The 27459-nt window shown below is 38.9% G+C and overlaps 1 protein-coding gene across 3 annotated transcripts in view; it reads right to left on the bottom strand.

The window, feature by feature from the left end:
- Positions 1-4304: 4304 nt before the first annotated feature.
- STAP1 (signal transducing adaptor family member 1) overlaps positions 4305-27459 on the bottom strand; it is a 39698-nt gene continuing 16543 nt past the window's right edge. Inside the window, exons 5-9 of one of the 3 annotated variants that reach the window (XM_047799026.1) lie at positions 25657-25829; positions 23543-23671; positions 16544-16613; positions 13720-13816; positions 4305-4381 (exon numbers count right to left, since the gene is read on the bottom strand). In XM_047799026.1, the coding sequence (XP_047654982.1) occupies positions 4320-4381; positions 13720-13816; positions 16544-16613; positions 23543-23671; positions 25657-25829 (531 nt within the window). In that variant the 3' untranslated portion in view covers positions 4305-4319. Of the gene's footprint in view, positions 4382-5915; positions 6973-13636; positions 13817-16543; positions 16614-23542; positions 23672-25656; positions 25830-27459 lie in introns of those variants that run through there. The other 2 variants (XR_007137532.1, XM_047799027.1) reach the window with 2 other exon arrangements.

Below are 27459 nucleotides of genomic sequence, written 5' to 3'. Positions count from 1 at the left end.
GATTCTTTTTTTCTTATTTTCTTGCCATTTAAAATTTGTATTTACTTCCTTTTTTTTTTTTTTTTGGTCTTTTGTCTTTTTAGGGCCACACCCATGGCATATGGAGGTTACCAGGCTAGGGGTCAAATCGGAGCTATAGCAGCCAGCGAACACCACAGCTCACAGCAACACCAGATCCTTAATCCCTGAACAAGGCCAGGGATTGAACCTATGTCCTCATGGATGCTAATCAGATTTGTTTCTGCTGAGCCACATGGGAACTTCTACTTCCTTTTTTTTTTCATTTCATATGTGTCAATTATAAATTGATTTTCTCTCAATTCAAGATACCCTTCTGTATTCTGGAGCCTGGCAAACTATATTTCTGCTTCTCTATCTAGCTTCCTTTAGGTTCCACAAGTAGGAGGCACTTGGAGACTAGGAAGCTGGAGAAAGGGAGACGAAACTTTGACCATTGCCATTGCTTCTCAGTCGTCATCATTACCTCAGCAGTAACTTTTCTCCCAGTAGTTGTGGTTGGTTCTCAGGCTCCATCTTTTCTGTGGCACTCTGCAAGGTATCTCTTTTAGGCTTCCAGATTCTAATAATCCTACCTTTCCCCTTTAATAGTTGTGTCTCTGCCAACATTTTCAGTTCTCTTACAACCTGTTAAAGCATTCCTCATGTTAATTTCTTTGTTAATATAAATGATAATGGTTTTTCTTTTCCTGGGCTGTACACATTTTTTTCTTTCCTAGTTTGGTGGCTTTTATCTTTTGATGACTACTCTGTATTACAACATGCATATTCAGATTAAGTCAGACTAAAGTTAATCATTATCTTCACCTTTTGGAAGATTGGTAATTTCCAGAGATGGCCACAGCAATATTTGCAGTCTCACGCTCTTTTAGAGGCTTGCCATCCTCTCAACCATCAAGAGATGGAATGTTTCCACTTACGTTGAACCCAAATAAGAATTTATGACTGTTTCAACTAATACAACAATGCAGCATATGTAACTGTGTGAATTTCAAAGTTGAATCATAACAGGCTATGGCTTCTGCTTGGCTGGCTCTTAATTCTCTCTTGCTTGCTCTTTCCCTCTTGGAAAGCTCACCCTTGGAATCCAGAATCATTTATTGTGAGGAAGCTGTAACTAGTCCCCAGGAGAGAAAACTGAGGCCCCCAACCTGTAGTCAGCATCCGGTGTCAAACATGTGAGTGGACAAGCTTTCAGATCATTCCAGGCCCCAGACTTCGTGGAATAGAGACAAGCTGTCCCTGCTGTGCCCTGCCAAATCCCGGCCCCACAGAATCTGTGAACGTGGTTCACATGCAGTGAAGTCTGGCATTATTTGTTACACAGTCATAATAACTAGACCAACTTGCATACTAGTCATGTGTATTATTTCCGCATGTATTTTAATTTGTAGTCAATTACTTTAACGTCTTTTAATTCTTAAGACTTATTTTGTTCATGTAGTCATTGTATTTATACACACACGTCACTTTCTTTACTCCTTATTCCTCTTTGTGCCTCAGGTGTACCATCTGGGATAAATTCCTTTCTACTTGAAATATCCTTTAGCAAAAGTTTCCCTTGTGAGTGTCTGCTGGTGGCATAGTTGCCATGATTTGTCTGAAAATATCTTTATTTTGCTGTCATTTTGCAGAGATAGTTTTGCTAAATGTGAAACTCTAATTGGGTCTTTATTGTCTTTCACTGTGTTGGAGATATTTTTCTACTCTCTTATGTCTTTGCCCGTGGCTGTTGAATCAGCTGTCAAGCAAAATATTGCATCTTTAAAAGAAATGTCTTCATCTGCTTTTATTTTATACAGTACAGTTATGTGTCTGCGTAGGAATCTCTCTTAACCCTGCTCAAGATTTGTTCCGCTCTTTGAATCTAGATTTGTGCCTTTTGTTAGTGCTAAGAACGTGTCGGATATTACTCCTTCACATGTTGTCCCTTCCACCGCACTCTTTTAGAACTGCTGGATCATTTTTCATAGTTTCCCATCCTCTACAGATATTATTTAAGCTATAGGGGCCATTTTATGGTCTTTACCAGTTTCAATTTCTGCAGTTTTCATGGTTCTTTTCATGTTGTCTCTCCCAGCTAAATGTTGATGCTTTTCTGTTAGACTATCCACCTTGGTCAGACCCTAGGCCTTGATTTCTGTCTCCCTTATCTGTTCCATTTCACTATTGTAGTCAACTATATTGCTTTGCCACCTTCAGGAGTCCATTTTTTTGTGTTCTATGTTAAGAACTTTATTTCTTTTAGACTGTGAGAATTCACTCCTAGCAATTGAGATGGTCACAATCAGGAGCTCTTAATTCTCTTGTTGCTTATTTTGATGCTCATCTGTATTTGCACTAACTTAATTGTGAGACCCTTGAGAATAAGAGAGAGATCTTTCGTAATCTACACATCTGTTAACACTTGATATTACAGTAGATTTTCAAGAAGTATTTCACAAACTTTATTATGTGTAGCAAACTTTATTATGGTGTGTTTTAAAAGAGCAGGTTTCTGGACCAGCACCCCAAAATTAATTCAGTAAGTCTGAGGTCAGCCTAGGAGTCTGCATGTTTTCACGCATCCTAGATAACTCACTGGATTTGTTTGCCAGGGCTGCCATAGCAAATAACATAGACTGGGCAACTTAAATAACAGACTGGGTGACTTAAACAGCAGAAATTTCTCACAGTTCCAGAGACTAAAAGTCCAGAATCAATATCTCAGTAGAGTTGCTTTTTTCTCAGGATTTTCTCATTGGCTTTGTGGCTGGTTGTCTTCTCCCTCTGTCTAACATAGTCTTTCCTCTGTATGTACTTGTGATCTACCCTCCTCTGCTTCACATCTTTATAAGATGTTTGAGCTAAGAGGATCGTGGGGAATCCATTCTAACCTCTCCATTTTTTTTTTTTTTTTCAAATGAGGAAACCAAAGAAGTCAAACATCCAACTAGTTAGAACCAGGAGTAGAATATAAACCATATCATTTGAGTCTTAGTTGATTCCCAATTTAAATGACCATCAAAACTTATTTAGAAGCCCATTTTTATTTTCTTTTTCCATTTTTCCACCTGCAGCATATGGAAGTTCTCAATCCCAGGGATTGAGTCCAGGACACAGCTGTGACCTACGCTGAAGCTGCGGTAATGCCAGATCCTTTAACCAACCCACTGTGCCAGGCTGGGGATCAAACCTACACCTCTGCAGCTATTATCCAAGCCACTGAAAGTGGGTTCTTAACTCAGTGCACCACAGTGGGAACTCCAAAAGTCCATTTTTCAAGGAAAAAAAGTTATGAAAAAATGTCCCTAAGACTTTGGTTCAATAGATCTAGTGTAGGGCTCAAGAATTAGTATTTTTAAGGAATTCTGAGTGATTATAGCCAGTTTCATACTGTGTTTTATTTATGAAATGGGTGATTCTTTAGCCTTTTACCATCCTTATGAATTAAAGTGTTTTTTTTTTTTTTTACAAAAGGAGTGTGGGGGTAGTTCCCATCGTGGCACAGTGGAAACGAATCCAACTAGGAACTATGAGGTTGCGGGTTCGATCCCTGGCCTCACTCAGTGAGTTAAGGATTTGTCATTGCCATGAGCTCTGGTGTAAATTGCAGATGTAGCTTGGATCTGGTGTTGCTGTGGCTATGGTGTAGGCTAGCAGCTGTAGCTCTGATTCGACCCCTAGCCTGGGAACCTCCATATGCCACGAGTGCAGCCCTCTAAAGACCAAAAAAAAAGGAGTATGGTTTGATTCTGAGCCAGCAAAAAGACAACTTGAGGGAAAACATGAAAATTGATAAATTTCACTTATTTCCAATAATGAAAAAAATGTGTCATAGAGTATTTCCACTGGAAAGGGACTTCTTCTGGAATATTTTTGTCTCTGGTTTTCAGCTATATAATTAAAATAACTTTTATTTGATAAATTGGCCAAGTCAAATTTTAACAAAATCTAGTGAGGCTTTTTTGGAATTGCTAGAATTTAAGAAAACCTGAGAATCTGCTTCGGAGTTTATAGAAAGGTAAATGTATTAAACTGAAGCCTTGGAAAATAAAAACTATTTAGAAAGGACTATATGTTTTCAACTAATATTAGTGCCTGGGAATTACCCCCACAGCCATATACTGTGGTTTCCTAGTGAATTGTTTACCTAATGATAAGATAATGAAATTGTGTGCTACCATGTTTAATTCAAGTGTCCAGATAAGTGACTTAGTAATCAGGATCAGGAAAATAGAGATAATTTTCTTTAAAAGTAAGATCTTCCTTTTGAAAATAATATATTACCACATACGTGAAAGTAGTTTTACCATTTTATTTTATTCAGTATGTAGATTCTTCTTCAACCTCTCTCTCCTCCCTTCTGTGGTGGGTTCTTGCCCTGGAAATTATAGGTGGAAAAGCTTGATTAAATAAGGAACCAATATTGAACAAGGTAATTATTTTCAACATGAATTTATTTTCCTGCTTGTACTTGAAATATTGGTAGTGTGTTTAATAAATGTTGGTTAATTAAACACTGAATGTTCAGATGCCTTTATTTTCATCCTGGTCCTATAACTTGGTTCCTAATAAGTTTTTCTGTAGGAAGCATTTTTTTTTCCCCTCCTGGCTATCCTAGTAGTGGCTTTTAGTTTAAACTGATAAATTCTGAAATTGGGAAAAATAAATTGAGGAAATATCCTTGACTCTTGGTTCCATCAGTGCTCTTGCCTCCTGGTGTCAGAAAGAAAGCTGAATGCCAACATGGGCTAACAAGGATCAAAAAAAATCTTTTTGATAGTATTTTATTAGAAATACCTTCACTTTCTCCAAGGTTTTAACCATACAACTCCCATTTCCCAAATTTTTTTCTTTTTTTTTTTTTTGGTCTTTTTGTCTTTTCTAGGGCTTCATCCATGGCATATGGAGATTCCCAGGCTAGGGTTCGAATCAGAGCCATAGCCACCAGCCTACGCCACAGCCATAGCAACTCAGGATCCAAGCCGTGTCTGCAACCTACACCACAGCTCACGGCAACGCCAGCTTCTTAACCCACTGAGCAAGGCCAGGGATCGAACCCACAACCTCATGGTTCCTAGTCAGATTTGTTAACCACTGAGCCACACGGGAACTCCACCATTTCCCAAATTAAAGCTAAGGGATCTAGCATTCTCATTATGAGTCCAGTCATAGCCCAATCAGTTATGAGTTCAAATGCCTGAAGCAATTTTAGAGTTCCCCAGAGTTTCCCTAAACTTCAGCACTGTTTGTCAAAATGGGTTTTAACCTTTGTGGTTTTTCTTAGAAAGGCCTGTTTTCACTCTCACTCTTCCATCATCTTTCTGGTTTTGAAAGAAAAACATACATGTTACTCTACTGAAGATAATGTGATTATCTGAGGTCTCCATGTTTCCTTCTAATTCTCTCTCCATCTGCCTTTCCCTAATCCCTATAACAAGGGAATCTAAAACGCAGGGAAATTGAGTAATTGATTCATGATCACAAAGCAAACTGAACCAATTCAGCCCTCAGAACAAAGGCTTAGAGAACTAAACTAAGAAGTAAGCCATTGCCTGAGTCCCAGGCTAATTCCTGAGATGTGTGAGACAACCATTCCTAAGCAACACACCAAAGGTTTTGAAATTGAACTGATGCTGGAAAACTTTCCACAGAAAGTAAGGCATAACTGGTTTAATCTGATCAGAATGATTGCCTGCCTGCTTAAAAAAAAAAAAAATCGGGAGTTGCTCTTGTGGCTCAGCAGGTTAAGAACCTGACATAGTACCTGTGAGGATGCACATCCTTGGCCGCACTCAGCTCACTCAGTTAAGGATCCAATGTGGCCACAAGCTACTGTGTAGGTCACAGGTGTGGCTCAGACCTGGTGTTGCTGTGTGATGTGGCAGCTCTGATTTGACCCCTAGCCTGGGGATTTGCATAGGCCATTGGTCCAGCCCTTAAAAAAAGGAGAAAAAAATCTCCAGAGGATCTTAATAGGATGTAGAGTCTCATGACATATTCAAAATATCCAAGATAGTTTTCCTGCAGCACAACGGGTTAAGGATCCGACATTATCACTGCAGTGGCTTGATCCCTGGCCCAGAAATTTTCACATGCCTCAGGCCTAGCCAAATAAAATAAAATAAAATATCCAAGATACAAAAGAGACAAAGAGTCAGAAAAATGTGACCAGTTCTCAAGGAAAAAGACAACAGATGCAAACACTAAAATAATCAAGATGTCAAAATTATCAAAGACTAAAGAGATGCATGTGCTCCATGAGGTGGTGATAAACACTCTTGAAACAAATGGAAGGATAAAAGCAGCAAAAAAATTATACCAAGCAGAAATTCGCAAAATGAAAAAAACACTTGAAATAGAAAAGATTCACTGAATGAGCTCAGGAGTTCTTCAAGTTGAAGAAAAATGATACCACAGGAAAAAGAAAACCCAATGGAAATGGGAAGTATCTAGTAGTAATAAGACTACTTTCCTCAAAGTCTTTAATATATTTATAACTATCAAAAGCAAAAATTGTAACATGTATTGGTTTTTTTCAATATAAGGTAGATTAATACATATGACAACTATAACAAGGAGGGGAGAGTAAAGGAACCTATATGGTTATAAGTGACTTGGTTAGAAACAAGTTACAGGTGCACCCTACCTTCAAGGTATGGGGTTTGTACAATGCGATACACCAGGAAATGGGAACCATGTGATAAGCAGTAGACTATGGTAAAGGTGATGGGATGTCAGTACCATGGTTCTTAATGTTGCATTAGACTCCGCATTGCTAGTAGATTTGCTCAGTGGCCCTCCTTCCCCCGACCCCTACCCACACTGCTGTCTGAAGAAGCCAGCTGCTGTGTGAATCCTAGAGCTGTAAGGAAGTGAATTCTCCAAACACCTTGAGTGAGTGTGGAATCAGATTCTTCCTTGGTCAAGTCTCAGATGATGATCCAGCCCTAGCCAACACCTTGATTGCAACTGAAAAAGACCCAGGTAAGTCAGGCCTAGACTCCTAACCCACAGAAACAGGAAAGGATGGAGTGAGGGGAGAGGGAGAATATGAATATACACAAATATTTATCACTGGAGATACAGAACCACCAAGACAGTTTTTTTTAAAAAGTTTTCAGAAATGACATGGGTTTGGATTTCAGTTTCACTTACTAGTTTGTGTATGACTTCTTTACCTCTGTGTGAAAACTGAAGTGTTATTTTTCTTGATCATTGAGCGGAGATAATCATATCTTCCTCATAAGATTTTTGGGAGCAATGAAATGAGATGATTCATGTAATCCTGACATTTGACATAGTGCCTGGAGTGTAGTAGCTGTACAGTTACTTTCAGTGGCCCTTACGTGTTTCTGCTTTCCTCTAGGAAGCAGACAATGTTGCTTCCTCCTTCCCTGATTCTTAGGCATGCATTCGTCCATTTATTCCACAATATCCATCAGTTTCCATTCTGCCAGGCCTTGGGTCAGAAGACTTAATTCAAGGACTCAGAAGGAAATGAATCAATTTCTTGAAAGACACTACCAAAATTCTCTCAGGAGAAAAACATATAATCTGAATTGTCTTACAACTAAATTCAAGTAAAGAAATTGAATTTGTCATTTAACACCTTCTAGCAAAGATATTTTCATGCTCAGGAGTTCCCATCATGGGGCAGTGGAAACAAATCTGACTAGGAACCATGAGGTTGCAGGTTCGATCCCTGACCTTGCTCAGTGGGTTAAGGATCTGGCATTGCAGTGAGCTGTGGTATAGGTCGCAGGTGGGGCTCAGATCTGGTGTTGCTGTGGCTCAAGATATCTTCATGCCTGTATGTCTCATTGGGTGAATTCTACCAAATATTTAAGGAAGAAATAATATCAATTCTACACACATTTTCCAGAATATAGAAGAAAAGAGAATACTTCCCAGCTCTATTGAACCCATGCCACAGCAGTGACCCAACACCAAATCCTAAACCCACTGTACTACAAGATAACTCTCATAGCTCATTTTTTGATGCCAGCATTGCATTAATACCAAAACCAGACAAAATAATTATTTTAAAAAACAAGAACTCCCTGGTGGCCCAGCGGGTTAAGGATCCAATGTTGTCACTGCTCTGGCACAGATTCAGTCCCTGGCCTGGGTACTCCCACATCCCGTGGGTATGACCAAGAATAAATAAAAGTATAAATAATTTAAAAATAAAAAACAGATAAAACATGTCAAGTGGATATATGCAGGGCTCTTCAGAAATGGAAAGTTTTTCAATTGATTCACCATATTAAATAAAAAGAAAAATCATGATCATCTCAGTAGGTGCAGAAAAAACATTTGACAAAATTTAACATTCTTTCATGATTCAAAAACAAAACACCTCAACTAGGAAATAAACTTTCTCAATTTGATAAAAGTCATCTTAATAATGAAAACTATAGCCAATATCGTACTTACTAGTGAAAGATGGAATGTTTCTCCTTTAAAACTGGGAGCAAGGCAAAGATGGTCACAAATACCATATGATATCACATATATACAGCACAAATGAACCTTTCCACAGAAAAAATCATGGACATGGAGAACAGACTTGTGGTTGCCAAGGGGAAGAGGGAGGGAGTGGGATGGACTGGGATTTGGGGGTTAATAGATGCGAACTATTGCCTTTGGAATGGATAAGCAATGAGATCCTGCTGTATAGCACTCTCATTTAAATTCATCATTGTCCTGGACATCCCAGCCAGTGCAATAATACAAGAAAAATAAATTTAAAATATCCAGATTGGACAACATGCACTGAAACCTTCTCTATTCACAGATAACATGATTTCTACATAGAAAATTCCAAGGAATCGGGAATTCCCGTCAAGGCACAGTGGAAGCGAATCCGACTAGGAACCATGAGGTTGCAGGTTCAATCCCTGGCCTCGCTCAATGGGTTAAGGGATCCAGCGTTGCTGTGAGCTGTGGTATTAGGTCGCAGACACAGCTCGGATCTGGCACTGCTGTAGCTCTGGTGTAGGCTGGTGGCTACAGCTCCAATTAGACCCCTAGCCTGGGAACCTCCATATGCCGTGGATGCGGCCCTAAAAGGTCAAAAGACAAAAAAACAGAAAAAATTCCAAGGAATCTACAAAAAAAAGTTTAGAAATATGGTATTAATAGAATCTTGGAATATAAGATCAACATAAAAATTATGTTTCTGTATAATGAACAACTGGAATTTGAAATTTTAAAAACTGATTTACAATAACATGAAATTAAGTTATTTAGGTATAAATCTAACAGGATCTCTATGCTGAAAACTGCAAAAGCACTATAATAGAAAGACAACATAGACAAATGGAGAGATATTCCTCCTTCTCAATTGGAAGACCGAATATTCCCAAGATGTCAATTCTCCCTGAATTGATTTATAGATTGAACAAAATCCAAATCAAAACTCCGGAGGATTTTTCCTTAGGTAGCAACAAGCTATTCTAAAACTTAAACTGAAAAGCAAAAAAAGTAGATTGGTCCAAACAATTTTGAAAAGAATGAAGTTGGACTTAAATCTCTTGATTTCAAGAATTATTCTAGAGCTGCACTAACCAAGATGGCACGCTACTGGCAAAAGGGTAGAAACATACGTCAGTGAAAACTGATCCACAAAAACACGTTCAGTTGATTTTTTACAAATATACAGAGGCTACTTAATGAAGAAAGGATGATTTTTTCTAAACAAATGGTGTTAAAACAATTACACATCTAAATGCAAGCAAAATGAATCTTGACTCATCCCTCACACCTTAAGCAAAAATTAATTCCAATTGGATCACAGACCTAAAAGCAAAATAAAACACTTCTAGAAGAAAACAGGAAAAAAGTCTGTGATCTTGGGTTAGGCAAAGAGTTCTCAGATACAACACCAAAATTTCAATTCATAGAAGCAAAAATTGATAATTTGTACTTTATCAAATTTTAAGACATTCACAAAAGATCCTATTAAAAGAATGAAAAAAAAACAAAATATTGCATATTACACATCTGACAAAGGACTTGTCTTATAATATGAACAGAACCATTAAAACTCCATCATGAGAAAACAACCCAAAGAAAGTATGGACATATTTAAGCCTATAGTATCCATGAGGATGCAGGTTAGATACCTGGCCTCACTCAGTGGGTTAAAGGATCCAGCATTGTTGTGAGCTGTGGTGTAAGTTTCAGATGCAGCTCAGATCTGGTGTGCCTGTGGTGTAGGCTAGCAGCTGCAGCTCCAATTGGACCCTTAGCCTGGGAATTTCCCTATGATGCAGGTGCAGCCCTGAAAAAAATTTTTTTAATATATTTAAATCTATATTTTGCCAAATTAGATATATGAATGGCAGATAGCATATGAAAAGATACTCAACATGATTAATCATTAAGGAAATGTGTGTTAAAACTACACAGATACCACAACACACTCACTTTTTTTTTTTTGATGATATGAAATGCTGGCAAGAAGGCAACTAGAGTAATTTTTTTTATGACGATATGAAGTGCTGGCAAGAAGGCAGCTAGAACTCTCAGACATTAATGGTAGAGGTACAAAAAGGACCACTTGTGAGAAGAGTCTTACAATTTCTTATAAAGTTAGGCATAAACTTATATGACCCAGTACTCTCATTCCTAGATACTTTACCAAAGTGAAATGAAGACTTATGTTCACACAAAAATCCATATATGAATTTATGTATAGTTTAATAATTGCCCCAAACTGGAAATAACCCTAATACATAAAAATCAGTGAATGGATAAGCTAATATCTTCCTACAGTGAAATACTATTCATAAATAAGAAAGAGTGAGCTATATAATACAACACTCGTGTAAATCCAGACATTATAATGTGTGAAATTAATCAGTCTCAAAGTGTTACATACTATGATTTCATATATATGACATTCTGGAAAATGCTAAACTATAAGAATGGAAAACAGATCAATAGTTCCCAGGAATTGTGTGTGAGAAGAAGGGTTGACTAAAAAGAAAGAATAGTAGGGCATTTTTCGAGGTCTCAGAACTTTCTTAATCTTGAGTGTGGTGATGGTTTATGGAACTGTACACCAAAAAGTGAATTTTGTTGTATGAAAACTAAATGATTTTTTTGAAAGAAAAATAACTCTGTACATAAAGACATATCACTCTTGGAATTTTTTATTTGGTTCACAGCTTCTCGTAAACTAAAATCTCCAAGAGGGCTGTACTTTATTCTCAACACTGAGACTTCTTAGCCCAAACTACCCTTCTCTCCTTAACTGCTCTGAGTTCTCCATTGAGCGAACTTGGGCTAACTCCTCAAGGATTAGAGACCACATGAAGAGAGTGGTTCAGCCAGCCCCAGCTGACCACCAGCACCAGATGTGTGAATGAGCCAGGTTGGACCATCCAGCTCCAGTCAAGCCATCAACTGGTTATAGTCATAGCTGGTTATAAACCGGCAGTAAATGACACCAAGTGAGAATAGCAGAACTGTCCAGCTGAATCCAATTTAAATTGCTAATGTATAGAAATGTGAGCAAATAAAATAGTTGTTGATTAGGAGTTCCCATCATGGCTTAGTGGTTAATGAATCAGACTGGGAACCATGAGGTTGCAGGTTCGATCCCTGGCCTCGCTCAGTAGGTAAAGGATCTGGTGTTGCCATGAGCTGTGGTGTAGGTTGCAGACGTGGCTTGGATCTGGCGTTGCTGTGGCTGTGGCATAGGCCGGTGGCTACAGCTCCTATTCAACCCCTAGCCTGGGAACCTCCATATGCCGCAGGTGCGGCCCTAGAAAAGACAAAAAAAAAAAAGTTGTTGATTAAACCACCTTGTTTTAGGGGTGGTATGTTATATACAGCATTAGGGAACTGGGCAGTATCTTCCATGGAGGAGGCAAATTACATTAGATTCTCCCACTGCCCCCCTTTTTTAGAAAAATTATTTTAGAGCTGTTATAGGACATCCTTTCACCTCTGGGGGGAAAAAGAAGAGAAAAGCATATATTAATAGCACATTCCCTGAGATTCCTATTAAGTGGTGTTTTTCTTTATAAAGCTCAAGTAATGTATTAAGTGGACATATCTGTAATGACATGTTCATCCTTTGTGATATTTTAAGAGAGAGAAGGTCAAAGATGAGAAGGAGATAACAGGACTAGTAATTTATAGATGACAGAGACTAGGGGGACATGGTGGCAGTTTTTCAATATTTGATAGGCTTTTTAAAACCCTGTGTTTCAAAGCCAAATGTTGAGTTAATGTGTATAAGTTAAAGGAAGAATGTTTCAGACTCAGTAGGAAGAATTCTCTGAGAGCTGACCAAAAGTGGGTTATACTGCCTCAAAAATCAGTGAGGCAGCTGTCATTAGGAATTTGCAAACAAGCTGAATGGTAACTCAGATTTTTCTGTACCTCGTGTGCAGGTGATTCCTATGCAGAGGGAGACACTATTCTGGGTAATTTCCTAAAGTTCCTTCAGACTCCAAATTTTTAAAAATGATTTGTCATCACAAGATCATAGCCGTGTTTTAAAACTTGGACTTTTAAACTTTTTTTTTTTGTCTTTTTGCCTTTTTAGGGCCACACCTGAGGCATGTGGATGTTCCCAGGTCAGGGGTCTAAGCAGAGCTGCAGTTGCCAGCCACACCACAGCCACAGAAACTCGGGATCCGAGCCGTGTCCGAGACCTACACCACAGTTCATGGCAACGCCGGATCCTTAACCCACTGAGCGAGGCCAGGGATCGAACTTGCAACCTCATGGTTCCTAGTCAGATTCGTTTCCACTGCGTCACGATGGGAACTCCCAACTTTTAAACTTTTAAATGCTGTCCTTTTAATGAGTGAGACTTTACAGATATGCCCTGACGCAGGTAAGCAAACCAAGTAGTTTTACCCCATAATCTGTAGCACAGAGACTTGTTTTGATAACTGAATACAAACAAGCTGGAGATATTTTTTTTCTGTCCTACTTACAGCTTGTCAGGTGACCATGTGTACCAGGGATTGTTTCAAAGGGTGGAGAAAAACTGTCACATCCAGCCTGCCCTGCTTTGCCAAAAACTGGACTACAAATAGGGCCAGCTTCAGGGTCATGTGAATGTGCAGTTGCCATGGCTCTCGTGCTCGGTTTAATGGTCTGCTACCACTGTTTTGAAATTCTTAGTAACTTAAAAACAGCCCCACAAATTCTAAAGGAACTCCTAACTACAATCTTTATCTGTGGTTCCTCCCCACCCACTCACTCCTTGTTAGCATATTGCCCTCTGCCTTCTGCCTTTATGGTGGAATAAGACCTCACTCTTAAATCATCTATTGCCTAGTGGCTAGTCCTCATGGTGTCCCCTTAATCCTTGTCCATTTTCATCTGTCTCAAGCATCTGACATTGTTGACAGACCATAACTTGAAATTCCCTGTCTGGTTTCTATGACTCAGTATGGTTTTGTTCTTACCAAACTTGTCAGATAAAGTTGAGTACAATGATGGAATGAAGTTAATAGTCACATACCTCAGGGTTTTTTGTTCTGTTTTTTCTAGAAAGGGCCCATATTCCATCTACCAGGATTTATCAGTACTCCCCTTGTTTTCACAGGGTCAGTGACAAAATGATTTCCAAATGGATACATTTAAAGCCTGATTATTGTCCTACCTGTTGGGTATTACAAATCACAAATGGGGTTTTGGTTGTTTTGTTTTCCTTTTCTTAATACAGCAATGAAGTGAAGAACATACCAAGAGTTGCAGTGGTTGAATATATAAATGGTCGTAAATTTCCTCGAGTCTCCTTCACAAAATATTCAATGACACTGAAAAGATTTGGGAGTGTTACCTGTATAAAGAGAATGAGTGAAGGCTCAGTGTCACCTGCTTAAAGGGAAAGTAGAGAAAGCTCAACTGAAATGTCATGGAGATTCCTGTGTATTTCTTAGCCTCCAGAAAATCATGTCAGTTCCTTGCTTCAGTGCCTTGCTGAACGGCCAAGGGTTTACCTACCCTGCATTTTATTTCTCCTTTACAACCATATCTAATTCCCTATTAAGAAATTACCCTTTTGGATTCCTGTTGTGGCTCAGCAGAAACGAATCTGACTAGCATCCATGAGAACACAGGTTCCATCCCTGGCCTCAGTCACTGGGTTAAGGATTCTGCATTGCTGTGGCTGTGGCATAGGCCAGTGGCTACAGCTCTGATCCGACCCCTCACCTGGGAACCTCCATATGCCACTGGCGCAGCCTTTTAAAAAAAAAGAAAGAAAGAAAGAGAAAGAAATTACCCTTTGCCCATTGGATACATTTTGATAGACAATAATTAGCTATACTGCTCTTCCCCAATTACTAAATGAGAATGTGACTCAAGTTAGGCACAAAGCATCTCCCTGAAATTTGAACTTGAGTAGAGGAACAAGAAAGGCTAACCAGATGATGCTTAGTACAAGTAATTGCCTCCTAGTCCCTGAAGGTTTTCTAGCCTTCCAGACATTCTGTGTGCTTCCTGTATTCTTAAAATAACTTATTTTCTGCTTAGGTTAGCCATAATTGGTTTCTCCTGCTTGAAACTGAAGACCCCCCCACACACACTTTAAAGCCAGAGAACTTAGCATCTTAATAGCTCATTGTAATAGGATAATTTACTTGGCTAGGAGTAACTGAAATGTCTTGCCACCCCCTAAACCAGTATTTTTAGGCAAGTAAAATCAGGTTAAACTTGAATATCCCTGGTTACTTTAAGGAGGAAAAAGAATTCTCAAAATGACCACCTGGTTGAGGGGTAGGACTGGGGAGTATGAAAGATGAACAACTAATCCAGACTGTTAGCTTCCTGGGGACTGTTGGGGCTGATGACAGATAAAGGAGCTTCCTGGGGACTGTTGGGGCTGATGACAGATAAAGGAGCCCTTAGGGCCAGAGGCGCATTCTTCCCTGATCTTGCTTCCAGCACTATTTATTTATTTATTTATCTATTTATCTTTTTAGGACCACATCTGCAGCCTATGGAGGTTCCCAGGCTAGGGGTCGAATTAGAGCTGTAGCCACTGGCCTATACCACAGCCACAGCAATGCCAGATCCTTAACCCATTGAGCAAAGCCAGGAATCAAACCTGAGTCCTCACAGATGCTAGTCAGATTCATTTCCACTGAGCCACGACGGGAACTCTGCTTCCAGTCACTTTTATTTGGGTAATCCTTAAGCAATCTAGTTCTCGGTTTCCTCCATCAGAATTTTTTAAAAAGGAGTTCCTGTCGTGGCTCAGTGGTGAATGAATCCGACTAGGAACCATGAGGTTGCAGGTTCGATCCCTGGCCTTGCTCAGGGGGTTAAGGATCCAGCGTTGCAGTGAGCTGTGGTATAGGTTGCAGACTCGGCTCGGATCCCTTGTTGCTGTGTATATATATATATATATATATATATATATATATATATATATATATATTTTTTTTTTTTTAAAGCCCAGGCAGACATGGAAATGAGGACTGAGAAAGTCGGGTAGGCATTTGTGGCAAAGTTATCTGTGGGGTGTATGGAATAGCAGCAGCTTGTTCTTAGTCAAGCTTTACACTCTAAGGGTGATGGCCAGAACATCAGAAATTCCACACTACCCTCTCTTTCTCTGGTCCACATATTGGACCTGGAGCTAAGTTGTAGAGAAGACAGCACAAACCACTGGGAGACCTGTCATTTCCATTATAAGTGAGATCGCTTTCCTGGCCCGTCCTCCCACCACTGCAGCCTCAGATCATAGATCTTTCCTTCCCTACATCCCATTCCTGAGGCCACATTGCTGCATTCTCATTGGTTGAGACCAGCATAAATACCAGCTTTTCCACCTGCATAATAAATGTTATCCCAGGATAATGATAAAGTTAGATGGTGTAAGCAAAATATTTGGCTTGGTGCCTAACATAGTAGTCAATGGTTATGATATTCTGCATCAGTTGGGGTAGGAGAGGAGTTGAAGACAAGGAAGAAAGACTTTCTCCACTGTGTTACTATGAAAGGGGAATTTCTGGAGTTCCCTGGTTGCTCAGCAGGTTAAGGATCCAGGGTTGCCACTGCTATGGCTCAGGTTACTGTTGTGGCACAAGAGAACTGCATGCCACAGGCGCAGCCACATAAAATGGAGGGTGGGGTGGGGTGGGGGATGGAATTTATGAACTTCTGCACGGTGGGTATTAGAGGACCAGGCACTCAAAGATTTTTTTCCCATTAGAAATAATCACACTGGAATACTTACACACCTCTATGGAGTAGGTAAAACAGATGCTCAACACAAATATTTTTCTCACCCTGAGACAACTTTCCTGATACAGATTTTCAGAGAAAGAAAGAAGTAGAAAGAAGTGTTAGCAAATGGTCTACTACTCTGCCTCATTCATCTGCTCATGCACTCACTTCTCGCCCTGGAGATGTGCCACCTTCAAGCACCCTCAACGTGGCTGTTTTTTTGTCAGCACTCTGTTCCCGGGCAAGGAGTCTGTTTTTCCACGTTATTGTACTCTATAAGGTAGGTTTGGGAGGAAACAGGAGGAAATTATTAAACAAGGAAATAGCTACTTACAGGTTTTTCCAATTCAATAGTGTAGTTTTTTCCTATGCTCATCACTTTGTAGTGCTTGATTCTTGGCAGGCTAAAATTTAAAACAAACAAAAAAAAAGATTACTCTCCATTTGAGTATACTGTTGCGTCAAAGCAAACTAAAGTGAGTATAAAATATCACCTGTACAATAAAACTGTGTTCCCTTGATCCCATTTTTTTGGGGAGGAAAAGTGGTAGTTTTGTTTTTCTGTTTATTTCCTATGTCTCTTTTTGGAGGGTTATACATTTTGGAGGGTTATAGGAAGCCTGGGTCACTGAGTGGATTAATGAGAAAAAATAATCAAGATGAAAAAAAGGAATCAAGAGGTGAAAACCAGGAGTTCCCGCTGTGGTGCAGCAGCTTAAGGAACTGGCATGGTCTCTGTGGTGGCACAGGTTTGATCCCCGGCCTGGTACAGTGGGTTAAGGATCCCACATTGCTGCGGCTATGGCCTAAGTGGCAGATGTGACTAGGATTTGATCCCTGACCCAGGAACTTCCATATGCCGCAGGTGCAGCCAGAAAAAAGAAATGAAAATCTTATGGCAGAAACTATTTTTATAAATGCCAGTAATTTATAAAGCAGACATTATAAAACCTTGTACAGGCATTTATACATCAAATATACGTTCTCTATATTAAAAGCGAAGTAGAAAGAATTATTGAAAGCAAATCATTCTTCTTCACCTAATCACTGTTCCAAACAGAATGCCCTCAAAGGCTCTTCTTCCTACTAGCCCTATACCTCCTTGGATTTCTGCTAACTTCAGGGCTGACTTAGAGACATGTGAAATGATACATGTTGGGTATTAGGTGAACATGTAGGTGAGACTGTAAGTACAGCAGATGAACCCTAATGCTTCCTCTTCTCTAGTCACCCCATACTCTATAGGTTATTGCCATTCCAGACACATGGTATTTTATTGGCCAGAACTGCTAAGAACGAGGAGCACATTCAATTCAATTTTGTACCTCAGCTTTAGGCATACAACAAATATTTATAAAACTGTATTTTTAAATTATTAGGAACCCATCTCATAGTGCTGTTTGCTAGAACTAATTTATACTGAGAGCGGAAGTCAGTACGTTTGCCTTGATACAAAGGGCATTATTGTCAGGACCAAGACTCTGACAATGCTGAAAAGTTAATAGCACTTATTATGCATCCACTGCTTGAAAGACAAACGAATTCAACACCTGTGCAATTTGCAGAAGCCGCCTAAGCAAAATTGTATCAAGTTAAGTTTGTCTGCAGGGCGCAATCTTTTTCATCCCCCCACCCTCTCCTCATTTACTATTATATCCAAATCTTCTCTTGATTGGATGTCACGTTGGAGAACAGCTAATACTTTTTCCAGTGTCTTACTCTAGAGCTTTATCCTCAAAACATGTGATAAAACCTAACCAAGCTTCTTCTCTCCTTAGAAAAAAAAAAAAAAAAAGTATTCCCTAGTGCTGAACCTTTAGGAATCAGTCAGTCACAGGCTGGCGAAGGAAACTAACTTGGATAGAAGAGAGATCTTCTTTTGGGGTGGGGTCAGCTCTGGCTTTAATTTTATCCCTGTGTGAAAAGACCTTTATAATGATAGCTTTGAAAACTGTCACCACTTCCAATTAAAAAATTCCTTTATTCCTATGAAATAAGTGCTGATTATTCCTTGGAAGATTGATAGACAGCTTGAAGCGCATGGCATTCATGACCAGATAGATTTGGGTTCAGATTCTGGTTCTCTTGTGTGAACTCTCTGAGTTTCGTGTCTTCATCTATAAAAGAGATGGTAATGCCTTTCTTCATGGGGCTGCTGCAAATTAATGTTTGAAAAGTCCTTAGTACAATGTCTGTCACGTATAGACACTCAGTAAATTATAACTATTTTTTACTAGTTTTTATTATTATTATTATTTTTTTTTTTTAAGGCCGCACTCTCGGCATATGGAAGTTTCCAGGCTGCGAATCGGAGCTGTAGCCACTGGCCTACACCATAGCCACAGCAACACCAGATTTGAGCTGCATCTTCAACCTACACCACAGCTCATGGCAACACCAGATCCTTAACCCACTGAGCAAGGCCAGGGATCAAACCTGTGTCCTTATGGAATTCGTTTCCACTGAGCCATGAAGGGAACTCCCATAGTTTTTACTACTTTTCAAATGCACTGTTTTAACTTAGTAGTATCTGTAAGTCTCAGCTTCTTCACTTGTAAAACATGGAAAATACTGTCTTGGTTTTTATTGTGCCTGAAGGAAATGTTTGTCAGGCACTCAACAGAGCACCCACAACGTACCCTGTAAGTGGGGACAATGATTGTTGTTAGTAATAGTCATTATATCCTCCTCCTCCTCATCATCATCATCTAGGCAAAGGAAAAGCAACAAAAGTGAGCAGGGTCTCCTTGACTAATAGGACTAAGTTCTGAGAAAGTTAGGTAGGAAAAAAAATTCCATTTATGTCAGTGATGAAATACATTGTCTCATTTTAGACCTGTGTTTTCTTTTGTCTTTTGTTTTTCCAAAGGAATAAATAAGAAAGAACTGTATTGATAAAATTTGCTATATTGAGGTTTCCTGATTATGACCTCAAAATAGAAGTAATCAGTCTTTTAAAAAATGTGTGGCCTTAAATGTGGTTATAAATACTGTTTTTAGCTTCTGACCTCAATTTTTGCAGAGGAATGAATTGGGGTATTTTCTATTGCTTTCTTGGCTGGCTAATGGCTTTCCAAAGTGAATAGACTACTAGCTTGCTTTGTACACATAACAATTTAAAAAAAAAAAAGACAAATTACGAAGTTTGTCTAAAGAATAGCTTTTTTTTTTTTTTTTGCTTTTGTGTGTGCCTTTGTGTGTTTTTAGGGCTGCACCCACAACATATGGAGGTTCCCAGGCTAGGGGTCCAATCAAAGCTGTAGCCCCAGGCCTACGCCACAGCCACAGCAACGCGAGATCCGAGCCGCGTCTGCGACCTACACCACACTCTTGGCAACACCAGATCCTTAATCCACTGAGCGAGGTCAGGGATCGAACCCATGTCCTCATGGATGCTAGTTGGTTCTTTAACTGCTGAGCTGCGATGGGAACTCCAAGAATAGCTTTATGTCTTATGAATTGACATAGCTCTGGGCTGGGCAAAGGTGGATGATACTTCACACCTGGTAATTTGCACTGCATGACTTTTGCTTCTTCCTGAGAACTAGAATCTTTCCTCCCACATTTGATTTGTTAACAGATGGAGATCATTTTACTTTCAAGAACTGCCTTGTAAACCAGCTTGTCCTTTCGAGCCGTGTCTTTACCAGCCACGCTGGTCTAGACTTGTGTGGCTGGACATTTCTCCCACAACCTCTAAGAGAATGAATCGGTTTTGTGGGTAACACAGGTGCTGCCTAATGGTCTCGATATCTGCCAGAGTCTTTACCTTCAGTGCTACAGTCTCACAGGCTAAATTTCTACACCTCTCTACAATTGCTACTCTTTAAAATTAAGCAACCTGTTAAACAGAGGACATTAAATCCGGGCACTCTAAAAGACCTATTTTGAGGCACTAGAGCATGCATATAACAATCCTTAACATCATAGATATATCTGGCTCACAAGGAATATGTGTGCAAAAATAGTTAAACTTTTTTCTTAGCCACTTTCAAAAGCCTAAGTAAGCACACACTGATGCCAGTGTTAGACTGCCCTAGTTTGACCATATTCTACCTCACTCCTTGCTTTCTAAACAAACTTCTCAGGGGTAAGGCAGAGGGATGATTAGTTCTAGGAAATGTTATAAAATTTTATGACCACCAGCTGTATAAGCCTGAATTTCTACATGAATTTAAACTGGAAATATGTTTACTAAAATTAGAACTATGTAACTTTGATATGAACTCCTTCGTCAGACTCTCTTTATGAGGTTAAATATAACTTAAACGCAATAGGAGTAAAAATCACGATGTTAAATTCATATCCTGGAGTTCCTCTGTGCCACAGTGGGTTCAGGATCCAGTGTTGTCACTGCAGCGGCTCTGGTCGCTGCTGATCCGGAAATTTTTGCTGGGCATGGCCAAAAATGGAAAGAAAAAAAAAAAGCATATCCTGAAGTATAGAAACTCATTGCATTTGGTCACAACCCAGACTTGCAGCAGAAATGCTGTTTATCTTTGTAGCTCACTCATATGGAAAATGCAAATCGAAAGTTGGACTAATTTAGACCATGTTAAAATAGATCTTCCTGCTGTTGTACAGGAAATATACAGTCTGTAAAGTGCCATTAGATCTCAGGATTTTGTTTGTTTCATGCACAGCAGTAGCACAGGGGTCACATGTAAATAGATCAAACGTGCAATCCAACCAAGAAGAGAATAGTGTGAAGGCCAAAAGTTAATCCCTTTCTTTGATCTAATTTAACTTTCAAGCAGTTAGGTTAAACTTCTTTTTAAAAAATCTATGAGATAAATTTTAATTCATCTCTCCGGTTTTGTATATTCTTGTCAAAAAGGGAAGTAAATAAAGACAGTCTCTCTCTCTCTCTCTCTCTCTCTCTCTATATATATATACACACACACAATGTGTGTATGTGTGTATATATACATACATATATATACATATATATACATACATACATACATATACATACATAATACATATACTTTTTTTTTTAGGACTGCACCCACGGCATATAGAGGTTCCCAAGCTAGGGGTCGAATCGGAGCTATAGCTCTCAGCCTATGCCACAGCCACAGCAATGCAGGATCCTAGCCGAATCTTCGACCTACACCACAGCTCACAGCAATGCCGGATCCCCAACCCACTGAGCGAGGCTAGGGATCGAACCTGCATCCTCATGGATACTAGTCATATTTGTTTCTGCTACACCACAATGGGAACTCCAAGACAGTCTATATTTTACCTGATACTCAATTTCATAAACACTGAAAACAGACAAACTGGGCAGGATATACTAAACAAAAAGTTTCACTTTTCTCCCAGGAATCCTTCTAAGCTTGTGATACTTAATAGCAATTATAACTTTTATTTTTTCTGGATTTGTTTCAAGATAGCCAATTAAATTATAAATCAAGTAAGTTAAAACTGAGTAATCTGGAGTTCCCATCATATCTCAGTGGTTAACGAATCCAACTAGGAACCATGAGGTTGCGGGTTCGATCCCTTGCCTTACTCAGTGGGTTAAGAATCTGGCATTGCCATGAGCTGTGATGTAGGTCACAGACGCAGCTTGGATCCCGAGTTGCTGTGGCTGTGGTGTAGGCCAGCAGCTATAGCTCTGATTAGACCCCTAGCCTGGGAACCTCCATATGCCGCGGGTGGGGGGAGGGCCTAGAAAAGACAAAAAAAAAAAAATCCCCAAAACTGAGTAATCTATGATATTCTACCATATTAGTTTAAAATTATTAATTCCAAATGTAAGCCTACAATAAACAGAAAAAATAATGAAACCACAAGATGGGTAAATTGACATAGATATTCACTGGAAAAGTACACACACACATACACACAGACCCTCTTACTTAACACAGGATCAGGATCTGAATTACCTTCTAATGTTTTTGCCATCTATTCTGTGCACATGGCTCATGTATAAAGATGTCTCTGTTTCTATGAAGTAATTGACAAGGAGATGAAGCTTATGGGATTATGGCTCATATTAGCATTGCAGCTATATGCCATAATTTTAACTTTGTCCTGTAAGTGATAATTTTTCTCTTTACTGCCTCTATTCACTTGTCAGTGTTTTCATATTTAATCCATTTAGAATTATTGATATTTATATATGGATCAGTAGATAGATTCATTATGGATAGATATGTTATAGCTTTAAAAAGTAGAATATTATCCCCAGAAAGAATGGCAAATTCAAGAAAGTTCCGTTTAAGCTTTTCTATGAAAGATGAGCATGTATTGCATATTTCACTTAGGATAAAAATTTGTGTATTTTAATTATATTATCAGCTGTAAAAGTGTTAACTAAGCCAGATTCTCTATTGAAATGTAAATTTTATAGACTCCGAGAGTTGGAATGGACTATAAAAGATGCAACCATCTTCATTACACACAAAAATCAACTTTTGTGTGTGTTATTGACTTTATCAACAGTAAGCCATTTCACTAGACATTATTAGCCTTGACAAGAGACTCCTGAGTGGTTCTTTTTAGAGATAAGCCAGATAAAGTCACTTCTTGACTCATGCCAGTTCCAGACCTCCATGTCATTCCCTCCAGTAACCTGGAGGAGTCAGAGAACTCAGCCCTGCCCCACCTCTGCAATCTCAACCCCTACCCTTTTCCCCTTGCTCGTTCCATTGCAGTCACACTGGCCTCTTGGTGTTGAATAAACCCAACCTTCTCCTGCCAATAGGCATGTACATTTGCTGCCTGGGATGCTCTTGTCCTAGATCCTGGCATGGTTTGTTCCCTCACTTGCTTCAGGACTCTGCTTAAATGTCAGCTAACAAAGTCGGCCTTCCTTGACCTCTCTGTATTAAAACAGCAACAGCAACCACAACCAGAAACAGTTTCTCTCTGTATCACCTCTGAGTTCCCATCTCTGTCATCCTGCTTTATTTTACTTCCATAGAGCTTATTACCATATACCTGATATTTTTAGTTATGCATTTATTTATAATCTATACCTCCCTATAAGAATATAGATGCCTTAAACCAAGGATATTGTTTTGTTCTCTGCTGTATCCTCAGTGCCTAAAATTTTACTTGGCTCATAGTTGCTCAATAAACATTTGTTGAATGAGTGAGAAAACAATAGAACTATATCCAGAACCAACGTAATGTCCTCATTTCCTATTACAAATACTAGTCCTGGCTGTCTTTAGCTTTGTTTATATAACACTCCCTACTCATTTATTGTGTTCACATTTTTAGCCCCACGTATCAGGTGCTGGTCTGAACTTGTATAACTTTACTTTATAAAGTGGATACATGCTTTTAACAAGTCCATATATATATTAATTAAACATACTCTATATCCTGCCGGATGGTGATGGAGTAGTTTCTGCTGTCACTACCCGGCCTCAGGATCATATTTCCCAAGGAAGGGTTCTTCTCAAGCATCTCAGTTGCTTCTTTCCGGGACACTGTATAAAAACATCTACAGAGGTGAGATAAAAAAACAGATCCTTTTTTTAACTGATGAAGATCATTACTTGAAAAGAATGTTACTAAAATAACTCAGAGCTGCAATTATTAATTTTTTCTTAAATTTCCCAGCTTTATTATTGCAGTTACTATGATATAATTATAATTACTATTATTACAAGCCTGTGCCACTATGTGTGTCCTTATACTGAAGGCCCTCCTTCCGTCATTCCTCCAAAACCTCTTACTTTCAAAAAAATTTTTAATTTTTTTTTTTTTTTTTTTTTGCTTTTAAGGGCCACACCCACAGCATATGGAAGTTCCCAGGCTAGGGGTTGAATTGGAGCTGCAGCTGCCAGCCTACACCACAGTCACAGCAACGCCAGATCCTAGCCATGTCTGCAACCTACGTCAACAGCTCACGTCAATGCCAGATCCCTTACCCACTGAGCAAGGCCAAGGATCGAACCTGCGTCCTTATGGATACTAGTTGGGTTCATTACCACTGAGCCACAATGGGAATGCCAAAACCTCTTACTTTTTAAACACTGAGGACCTGAAAAGTTATCTGCTAATCTATATATATTTATCATTACCACTTGACAATCTAAGACAAGAATTAATAATGTATCTCCAGCATCGGTTTATAATAAACTTGGGTAAATATTTGTTGATGGTTTCTTTTCATTTCTCTGTATATGCTTCTCTTGTATGATCTCTGTTTTAAATAACTTATATTTAAGGGTATGTCAGAGTTCACTCCTTTTGGTATAATATGGCTTTCTAATGGCGTTGGTGGCATTTTTAGGTGTAAAATTTTTCAGGAAGCACTTCTAATTTTCTTGCCCTTCTTATTTTATAGTAAATATTGTAGTCAATGAAATGTGTATCTTTTTCAACAGAAAAAAAAAATTGGCCGGATATGCAGTACTCTAAGATATTGAAAGAGAATATCTCTGAGTGGTGGGACCAGAAATGATTTTAATCTTTTTATTTATCTATAATAAACATGTATTACTTGTTTTATTGAGCAGAAAAGAAAAAGAAGCAGTCTTTGTGACTTGTAACCTATCGGTCCATTAGTTTTCACTGGTTTCTGTGGTGGCTGGCAGGTTTGAGCGGTTGTAGTACAGATAGAATATGCATCAGAACCTGATGTCTAAGATGGTACCAGGAGAATTTTCATTGACAGGAAGACCAAGATTCCAGGATTCACAGTCTTTTTTTTTTTAAATGATTTTTATTTTTTCCATTATAGCTGGTTTACAGTATTCTGTCAATTTTCTACTGTACAGCAAAGTGACCCAGTCACACATACATATATGCATTCTTTTTCTCACATTATCCTCCATCATAAGTGACTAGATATAGTTCCCAGTGCTAGACAGTAGGATCTCATTGCTTATCCATTCCAAAGGCAATAGTTTTCATCTGTTGGGTTCGCAGTCTTAATCACACCTTTCAACAATATGAGTTTAAAAAACAAATATAGGCTTTTGATGACTTCAGCATATTCTTTGTCTCTTCGTTCCTAACAACCCTCACCTACTTTACACTGTCTTCCTCAAAGCACCAGCTCAAGACTGCTCACTGAAGGATCAATTGAATAAAACATTCCAATAGTTTAAATCTTTGCTATAATTTCCTGATAGAAGTTCAGTCAACCATAGAGTTGCCTTGTTAAATATATATATATTTTTTCCTTCCTTCTACATAGAAATTTTTATTTAGGTTTGTTCTTTGGGAAGAAGTATCTATTTAGTCTAAAGATGTGGGTGGAAGGGGATTTCCCATGTGGTAAGCGGCTTGGTTCAGATCTGCATTTTACATTTTGTTGATATAACATAGAAAAGGAAATGTGGCATGTATTCGGAGGTATGCTGTGTATCCACAAGACAGCTTGTTGTCCTCAGTTTAATAGGTCCAATGACTAGCTCTCCCTGATAATTAGAAATTAATTTTAACTAATAAGTAAACTGGAGTTTATGGTGCACTTACTCTGGCATAGGGGTCAGCACATCCACATAATCTTCACTTGGTTCCTTCCCTTTTTCTGGGGAGAAACTTGATATCTGCTCCATCTCAATCCTCCTTTTCTTTTCTCTCTCTAGGACTTCATGCAGTCTAATTACTTGCCCAGGAAGGAGTGACACATGTAGGGGAACTGACAGCTGAAACCAATTAAAGCAGTAGGCAAATAAGAAAGAAAGCAGAGTCACTAACTGGTTTTAGCAAAGATGAACCTGTTCTAGTCCTGAGGGGTTTTGGTTACCTGACAGAAATGGATGGATAAAATCCTGAACAGAGGATTTTAAAATCTTAGAAATGCCTCTAAACCAACTAGAACCTGCACAGGGTGCCTGATCTTCTTCTAAGAAACACTCCTTTTGGTCTGGTCCAAAGCAAAGTATACCCACCTAGCACAACAAGCTGAATCAGGTAACAACAAACCTCTCACTTTTCACTTTGAGCTCACTAGTTCTCGCTGCCAGGGAAGTCCTGGAGCACCTGCAAGTTGCCCAGCTATCCCACAGGTAACCTGGAATAAGCTCCACTGGCCACATGGCAACATGAGGTTGAGGTTGAACTAATCATTAAATGATGGAAATCAGCACCCAGAGGTCTATATTTTGGTGTGCTCTTGTTTAAATTTCAAATTTTCACCCACACATTTGGGTAATGATACTGCTCTACCTATTAAAATTTTTAAAATCTTTTCTAGAGATATGTTTGGATTGAGTCACCTATAATCTTCTGATCTATATTCATAGCCCTTATTTAGACTTAATTATGACCAGCTATGCACTCTTGAAAGTTATAGTCTGAATGGTAGAATATTTTTCTTTATGGGACATTACTAGCCTATACTTTAGGGCAGACTTGTCTGATTGTTATCTTGATCTCCAGAGTGGGTTGCAGGCTTTTCAGTGGGTTTATAAGAAAGTCCTTTGGAGTGAGGGGAGAAAACACTAGAACTTCATTTTCTATTTACACATTAACTTACTAGTTCTTATTATTGTTGATAGTTTATAACAGGTGTATATACATATATGTATGAAATTTGAAATAAAAACTTACTAATAAGGGTACACCATCAAAAAAAGTTTAGAGATTATACTTATGGATAACTAACTAATAACCAGTAAGGCTATTTACTTTCCTTATTTACCAATCCAGAAAAAAAAAATAGAATGAGGAAAAACTAATGAAACATCTATTCCTTATTAATCGCCTATTCTGTCCCAAGCATTGTGCTATTGCAGATCCTCACAGCAATGCTATAAGGTAGGTATTGTTATCCCTACTTTACAAATGAAAACAACAAGTTCAGAAAGATTAAGTAGCTAGTCCAGGGTCACATAGCCAGAAAGGTGTAGAACCAGGACTCAAACTCCAGTTTAACTGGTTCAAAAGCAACATCTTTGCACTTTGAACTATAGTCTGTGTTTCTTTAACTTCTGCTAAATTCTCCTAATGAGGGCATGGTGTGACTGTACACATACAGAGTGATCTGGGAACAACATTTATACAACACAACATTTGAGGCAACTTATCTTTTGGAAATTCACATAGATTTTATTAATTCTGTAATATAGCCATGTACATTTTAATTTAAAAAATAATGCTTTTGGAGTTCCTGTCGTGGCGCAGTGGTTAATGAATCCAATTAGGAACCATGAGGTTGTGGGTTTGATCCCCGGCCCTGCTTAGTGGGTTAATGATCCGGCTTGGCCGTGAGCTGTGGTGTAGGTCACAGATGTGGCTCGGATCCTGCGTTGCTGTGGCTCTGGCATAGGCTAC

Source organism: Phacochoerus africanus, chromosome 10 (genome assembly GCF_016906955.1).
Source record: "Phacochoerus africanus isolate WHEZ1 chromosome 10, ROS_Pafr_v1, whole genome shotgun sequence".
In the NCBI taxonomy this organism is placed as follows: domain Eukaryota; kingdom Metazoa; phylum Chordata; class Mammalia; order Artiodactyla; family Suidae; genus Phacochoerus; species Phacochoerus africanus.
The sequence above is the reverse complement of the archived record's forward strand: the minus strand, read 5'-3'. Positions and strand labels throughout refer to the sequence as shown.